The 7,795-nt window shown below is 47.8% G+C and overlaps 1 protein-coding gene across 10 annotated transcripts in view; it reads left to right on the top strand.

The window, feature by feature from the left end:
- plecb (plectin b) overlaps nt 1-7,795 on the top strand; it is a 71,353-nt gene that overhangs the window by 37,556 nt on the left and 26,002 nt on the right. For all 10 annotated transcript variants that reach the window (XM_084707046.1, XM_084707037.1, XM_084706981.1 and 7 more), the window contains 6 exons: nt 798-875; nt 1,129-1,221; nt 2,728-2,894; nt 5,601-5,716; nt 5,952-6,058; nt 7,029-7,148. In XM_084707046.1, the coding sequence (XP_084563172.1) occupies nt 798-875; nt 1,129-1,221; nt 2,728-2,894; nt 5,601-5,716; nt 5,952-6,058; nt 7,029-7,148 (681 nt within the window). The remainder of the gene's footprint in view (nt 1-797; nt 876-1,128; nt 1,222-2,727; nt 2,895-5,600; nt 5,717-5,951; nt 6,059-7,028; nt 7,149-7,795) is intronic.

Below are 7,795 nucleotides of genomic sequence, written 5' to 3'. Positions count from 1 at the left end.
CTGCTGGCTTCTTTGTGAAAGATGTGGCTCTCTGTTCAGGCTTCTAGCTGTTCTGTTTATGTGACATAACCAAGTAGCTTAACCTTTGGAAGTAACTAACTATGAGTTGCATAATCTGCAAATGTTTATTTTATGACCATGTCCTGGCTATCTTTGTTGTCTGAGCTCTTAGTTTCAAGTTATTCTCATTTTTTTGTGTTAAAGGATATCTTCCCATTACGTAAGCCAAGGCAATTAGTGCTTGCCTAACTGTGGCTACCTAATAACCAATCATGTCACTGGCCCACCAAATGCATCTGCGGTCCTGCATCAATCTGCTTCAAACCAGAACCCATCAAGTGAAATCCACTCTGTAGCTCCTACTAGCTACCTAGTAGCTAGCTGCTGATGCAGGTTGAAGGGTTTGTTTCTTAACAGCCCATATTTGTTTGCTCTCATGACTATAGAAGCTTTGCATGTAGCTTATATAGAGATTATCCAGGCATTAAACTCAATTTTATGGCTTGGTTTTGATCGTCCCAAATCATCAGTCATGATCCCCCATGTCTCATTCTATGGATAATATTGATGGCGTAATGGTCCTTTGATTTTCTCAGGATTTCTCATGATATCTCCCTTACTGTTGCGTTGGATAGTGTTAAAGGTAGAGCACAGTCAGCTGTGCTTGCTATGGGGGGTCAGACTATCCCACGGAACCCCTTCATTCATCTCCAGGCCTGGACCGCCAGGAGGAACGATATGAGATGTTCTCTCTGCGTTCTTTGTTTTCTTTCTAACCCCTCCCTCCGTCCCTCCAGCCCAGAGAGAAAGGACGGATGCGCTTTCACAAGCTGCAGAACGTACAGATAGCCCTGGACTTCCTCAGGCACCGGCAGGTAGGGGGCACACACAAGATGTTCTCTGTCGGACGAGATGCTGTTTCAAATGGTGTTCTTAATCATGCTACATTAAGACACTATTTAGCAGGTGTATTGATCGTCCGTTGAATCGTTATTTCATTGTTAAAATGCTGGACATTTAATCTTGTGTTAAAACTTATGCTGAAATGAGACAGCTAATAAGATCTTAATGGATCTCAGAGGAGAACTCAAACTGAGGAACTGTTTTCTTTGTCTCGTCCAATCAAAGGTCAAGCTGGTGAACATCCGAAACGATGACATCGCTGATGGCAACCCCAAGCTGACCCTGGGGCTGATATGGACCATCATTCTTCACTTCCAGGTGTCCGGTTCTGTCAGTGTTGCATTCCATTTTACTATGCCGCCACCTTTTCCCGGATCGCAGCCAATCAACTCCCATCAACTGGGATCTCAACCGATCTCAATGATCTCAATCCGCTATGATCAATAACCTTCAAACCCATGATATGAGATTTTCCTCAGCTTTGAAATCCATTCCAGTCTGACTACCACAATTGACCTTTGGGCAGTAAAAGATAGTGAGCTATTAGTTGTATTTCTTAGTGCACATCTGGTAGTCCAATATACAGTTACAAGGCTAAATGTGCACTTAGGCTATATCCCTCATCTCACTCATCCCAAAGTAGCTCAGCCCAGCCAAGCTGCCAGGTACATGACCCCTTACTACTGGCTATTACACTGGGTGTGCTGTGTTTAGCTTTGTGCTTTAGTGAGACCAATGTCCCCAAAAGGTGGACAATGTGGGATATGTTCAGGGCTGTGGTCTCGGCTCCACTTAGGGGTCGTCTCATAAAGGAGCTTTTTATGGCGACTCACAACACCCAGACCTCTCAGCCACTTGAGGCTGCCGCTCCTATAAATGGCCATTATGTTTCTGTGAAGATTAAGATAGATAGAGAGAGAGAGAGAGAGAGAGAGAGAGAGAGAGAGAGAGAGAGAGAGAGAGAGAGAGAGAGAGAGAGAGAGAGAGAGAGAGAGAGAGAGAGAGAGAGAGAGAGAGAGAGAGAGAGAGAGAGAGAGAGAGAGAGAGAGAGAGAGAGAGAGAGAGAGAGAGAGAGAGAGAGAGAGAGAGAGAGAGAGAGAGAGAGAGAGAGAGAGGAGAGAGAGAGAGAGAGAGAGAGAAAGAGAGAAAGAAAGAGAGAGAGAAGAGAGAGAGAGAGAGAGAGAGAGAGAGAGAGAGAGAGAGAGAGAGAGAGAGAGGGTGGGTGGGGAAGGAGTGCATCTCTTATTTCACAAAATAAGATAAAAAGGAGGGTGGTGGCCGATGAGTCATTTAGCCTTTATGTTCTCACAGTGCAGGGTGCGGCACTCTCTCTCTCTCACACACACACACACACACACACACACACACACACACACGCACTGTCTATATTGATTCCTGTAAATCTCACTGATTTGCCCTAATTATAGTCTCGTCCTTTCACCAGAAGATATTTTACCTAAGTCACATTCTGACAGTGTAGGGGAAACTGAGTATGATTTTAACATACAACACTATGCAATTGTTGTTTGATTAACTTATAACAACCCCACCAAGCTGTAAAGGAGTTTTTTTTGTCTTACAATTTGAATACAGTGTAACTATATCATCTCTGAGAAATTGACTAAAAGTTTGACATAAGTGTTATGTTACTACTATACCCGGTCTCCCCTACTCTCTGCACTCATTTGTGTCATTTACCCCCACATGTCTCCTCATAGTCTAAAGCCATTCACTCTACATCCTCATCCTGTCATCAACCCCCATCATTCTCCCCTGTGAGGGCGTCTTCCCTGGTCTAACCCTTGACCTCTGACCCCACCCCAGATCTCAGACATCCAGGTCAACGGCCAGTCGGAAGACATGACGGCCAAGGAGAAGCTACTGTTGTGGTCGCAGAGGATGACCGAGGGTTACCAGGGGATACGCTGCGACAACTTCACCACTTCCTGGAGGGACGGCAAACTGTTCAACGCCGTCATACACAAACACCGGTAAGTAGCACCGAGTGACACGTCCAACGTGACGATTTACACTGTGAGCACAGTTTTATATTTTACAGGCTATGAAGCAGATACTGTATGCACTCGCACCACACACGGTGTACATTCTGCATTGTATCTGATAAAACCGTGCCAGCATAAAGTTAATAGTTATACAAAACATACGGCATGATCATCCGTTCGACGTGTCCTGTCTTGAAATCCGGACTTAGGTACAGTTACAGTGGCATCAGTTTAATATTGATGCTACATGTGTAATGGCTAGTTGTGGGTGCACTTGATGAGTGCTCATGTCTGTCATCCGTCTCAGAGGGAGACACAGCTATGCCTGGGCTTGTTCCCACACATCGCTGTCCTCCGGGTCTGCGTGTTGCTCAGCAGATCAGGGCAAACTTCCAAATGACAAATGGGCTCGTTGAGCTGAGCTCGTCGGGACTCGCTGAGTCGGCCCTGTTTTCGTCCGCACGAACAGGACGGAAATGAATGTGCAGTGGGTTTTCTGCACGGCGTAGGGAATGTGGCTGTTTCTGGGACACTTTGGCTGCGCTCAATCTCGAGGACCAGGTTGTAAAAAGCATTCAAAAGTAGGAGTGATAGAAACGAAAAGAGAGAGAGAGAAGAAAAGTAGACGATCGCAGGAGAGATACATACTTTGCCATGGAGGTGTGGTCCCTGTTACTGTTATTATAAAGAGGAAGAAAGAGATGCCTGCAGGGACTGGTTATATTCAACCTGAGCATGTACGTGCAACGCCCTGAGAGAGAGAGAGAGAGAGAGAGAGAGAGAGAGAGAGAGAGAGAGAGAGAGAGAGAGAGAGTGACAGGTGTGCCAGGGGGACCTTGGGCAGGGTATTTCATGGCTGTTTTAAATAAAGGTGCGAGGGGTGTGGTTTTGGACATTTCTACCTTATCTCCAGTTCTACCCAGTCACTGCTAACACACCTTCGTCCATGCCTCGCTGAGGCTTCTCGCTTCTCCTCTGTGATCTCCACGCGTCTGTAAGCTGTCGCTCTGCCCGTCGCTCTGAAACTTTCTGAGGAGCCCGTGGAGGTTATAGGTGTGCCTGGGCCGAGCTGGTGTCATGACAGGTTTTGAGTTTCTGTGGCTTTTGACGTGAGCTGACAGGAGAAGACTGCAGTGGCCTTGGTCCGCCACTAGGAGGCTTCCGTTCTCAAGGAGGGTGAGGGAGAGCAGCCAACTGACTCTGAGACTGCATTTCAAACATGACGATCTGAGGAGAAGGTTGGACTGAACACGTAAGGGACTTTCGGGGGATGTTTTCAAGAGCCTGGAAACAAACTGCAACTACAAACCATCGCCAATAGAGTTTGCTGTAATGACTGGTGCAAGAGAACCTGAGGTGGATTAGTCAGGTGAACGAGTATCATTCCCACCTACTGTTGGAGGACCCAATTCATTTCCACATTTGTGCTCGAGGAACTCCAACTCCCACAAGGCATCATGATCCAGAACCTGAAGAAGCGTTTCAAACACAGGAAGCGCAGCGGCAGCTTAGTAGGCAGCGTGACCGGGTCGATCAGTGACGTCGAGGACCGCGTGGTCATGCTGTGCGAGGACATTCCCTCGGAGGGCTCCTCCTGGGATTCAGGCAGGGGCTCCCAGAGTCCGGGGACCCTTTCCAGCAGCGAGTCCCACTCAGGGGACCAGGAGCTGGGCCAGGGCTGGAGCTCTCACAGCTTCCAGGGAGGGGGACGCCAGGCTCCGAGCCCCAGCAGGCCAGCCAGGCAGCTGTCCCTCCGGGAGGGGCGCTACCAGGAGGCTGTGTCCCCCGCCAGCCCTGGAGACCACTACGCTGTCCGTTCCACCCTCCACGTCAAACAGCTGTAGGAATCTGCTCTCATAGTGTGTCGGTCCTGTGTTGGTTCGCTTTCATACACTCTGTTTACGTTGTGTCAGTTAGCCGTCCTATTTTTATATTTGTTTTACTTTTTTGAACACGCTATTACTGTTTCTCTCTCTCTCTACTCTATTGGTTTGCTGTCGTAGCTTCTCTTCTCTATAGACCCTTCTCTAAGCTTGTCATTGGAACTCCACTGTTTTGAGAATTGAGGATTATCATACGGTCGGTTCCAGTGTTTACAAGATAGTGGTGGCAGTCTTGTTGCCGTGTCTTAGATACAACCACAGTCAGTCTCTTCTCCTGTGATCATGGCCAAACATATCTGGTGGTTCTGCAGAAACGCCACGACTCAATCAATTGGACTCGAGCATTTCGCAATCGTGTGCATCGCGTCGGAGTCTCAAGGCCCTGTTTCCCGGAGCAGGTTCTAGCGAAGGAGGCGTGTGTCTTTGGAGCCCTGCAGTGCATCACATTCCATCCCTGGGCAGCCCCCCCCCCCAGAGGACAGGCAGCGGGCAGATGTTCCCCTCAGATTTATGACAGAAAGACAGACAGGTGGCAGTTCTCCTCCAGTCATGAACTCCCTATGCTAATGATCAAGCTCCCAGGCTTCTGACACACCCTCTAAAGACACGCTGAACAGTGCTTCAGCCTCGGAATCTGTCCATGTCTATCTACTCTATATACAAAAAGAAGGGGGAAGTGATCGAATGTCCGAATAAATGAATTTCTTGTCCCCCGGAGCATTGTGTCTTCCAGTCTATGTCAACCTGTCAGTCGTAGTTCTTGGGTACGAAAGATGTCGTTCATGCTGCTTGTGCGTGTGTGTGTGTCCAGGCCCAGACTGGTCGACATGAGCAAGGTGTACCGTCAAACCAACGTGGAGAACCTGGAGCAGGCCTTCAACGTGGCCGAGAAGGACCTGGGGGTGACCCGGCTCCTCGACCCAGAAGGTAAGGCTCTTCTGAGGCTGTGGAGGGCTCCTCCCCCTGGCCTAGCTTGGAGCCAGGATACCCTCTACCTGTCCAGGCCCCCCTGGGAGTGGATGTCTCCTGAAGGGAAGAGGGACATGTCCCATGTTTGCGATCTTGAGTCCAGAGAGGCCCAGGTCTGAGGCTGGTGTGGGGGCGGCTCCATCCCATCCATAGGTGGAGGGATCTCATCTTCTTCTCTGGTTCCCTTCCCCAGATGTGGATGTTGCTCACCCCGATGAGAAGTCCATCATCACCTACGTGTCATCGCTGTATGACGCCATGCCACGCGTGCCCGACGTCCAAGGTGGAGTGGTGGCCAATGTGAGTACGAAATCAACACATCTTGATCACTTTTAAAAGACAGCTTAAAACCTACCTTTTTACCAAAGCATTTAAGTATTTTTATCCCAGAAGGGTTTTACTACTTCAAGTTATACTATTGTTGCTATTTTATTTATTACTTTTATCACTTGTATTATTGGTTTCATTGTTTTTATTGATTTTATGTAAAGCACCTTGAGCTACAATTCTTGTATGAAATGTGCTATATAAATAAAGTCTTACTTACTTACTTACTTACTAATACATACATAAAAAATATATCTAGTACTGATTAAAATCTCCGTCAATGCTGTGTCCTGTAAACTAGAATGAGTGGACCATACAATACAGAATAGTACAGACCAGAAAAGGCAGCAGAAACGACACAAAGTATAAGATTTTTGCTAGACTAGAATCGATAGAGTTGTCTTATTAATGCGTCCTTGCTGCTAGTCTTGGATATTAGTTGACAGAGCCTGTAACCTGGCCAGCCCTATGAATTGTTCCCAGTGTGGCCTGTACTTGGAACATCAACAGGGCTCCTGTGGTGTTAGATTTGGCCACAGGAAATGAACAACCTGTGGTGTTTACCTCAGCTGAACAGGATCCAAGCCTAGAGTTACAGCACAACACAACCACACACAGCACAACCACACCTACACACTACGGACGTGTGTATTGCCCCTTGGTCTCTCTCTCTCTCTCTCTCTCTCTCTCTCTCTCTCTCTCTCTCTCTCTCTCTCTCTCTCCCTCTCCCTCTCTCCCTCTATCCCTTGTCAGTTTAGACAAGGCCAGCGCTGTTGACCCCTAATTGACAGAGTGTGGTGTGTGAGTTAGGGAGTTAGAATGGAGGGCAGGCTGGCAGACAGGAGAGAGACACCCTTGAGTCTCTTTCGCTTACCGACCAGGTCTGCCGTGGTGTGTGTGTGTTCGCTACCTGACCAGGTGTGTGTGTGTTGTGGTTCCCCAGGAGCTGGAGCTGTGCTGGCAGGAGTACTATGAGCTGGTGACCCTGCTGCTCCAGTGGATCAGACACCATGTCATCATCTTCGAGGAGAGGAGGTTCCCCGGCAGCTACGAGGAGATAGAGGTGGGTGAGAGGAGCGCTCGCCGTGGTGATGATGGGGGATTATGATGGCAGCGGTGATGATGATGAAGAATCATCACCACGACGATGTCGAGGATGTGGCGATGATCCTAATACTCACCGTAAATCGACTTGTTCGCGTTAAACTTTGAGACTTTCTAGATTTAGACGTAGACATTACAAACAGACCATGACAAGAGTGGCGAGATTACTGTCAAACACTTTTTTTCAAAAGTGTTCATTTGTTCCAGTAAGGAAACTCAGCATTGTGATTTTTGGTCATATTTTAGGTAGATAAAGGATCTAACTAAATACAAGTTGGCCTTTTAAAATACTGGCCTGTACCCAGACAGACCAACCATAACCCATTCATATATTTTACATTCAACTTGTTTCGTCAACCCAGCCAGTGAATGTACTGTACACAGCTGAAAGACTTAAGGGATTAGAAGAGCAGGGAGGTCTGACTGAATGCCAAATTAAGTTATGACGGTGTTTGTGTGTTTTCGCTGCGGAATCCTATTGTTTCGGCTCTCATTGTGTGAGCCTGGGCAGCCCTGGGTGGAGTGGCTCTGGAGATCAGAAAAACAGATCCTGAAGGCAAAGATATGATCTGACTTATCTAATCCTCTCTGGAACCTTCCCTGTGC

This window comes from Hypomesus nipponensis, chromosome 2 (genome assembly GCF_054491055.1).
Source record: "Hypomesus nipponensis isolate SF chromosome 2, ASM5449105v1, whole genome shotgun sequence".
Lineage (NCBI taxonomy): Eukaryota > Metazoa > Chordata > Actinopteri > Osmeriformes > Osmeridae > Hypomesus > Hypomesus nipponensis.
This window is presented reverse-complemented; position numbering and strand designations above follow the sequence as displayed.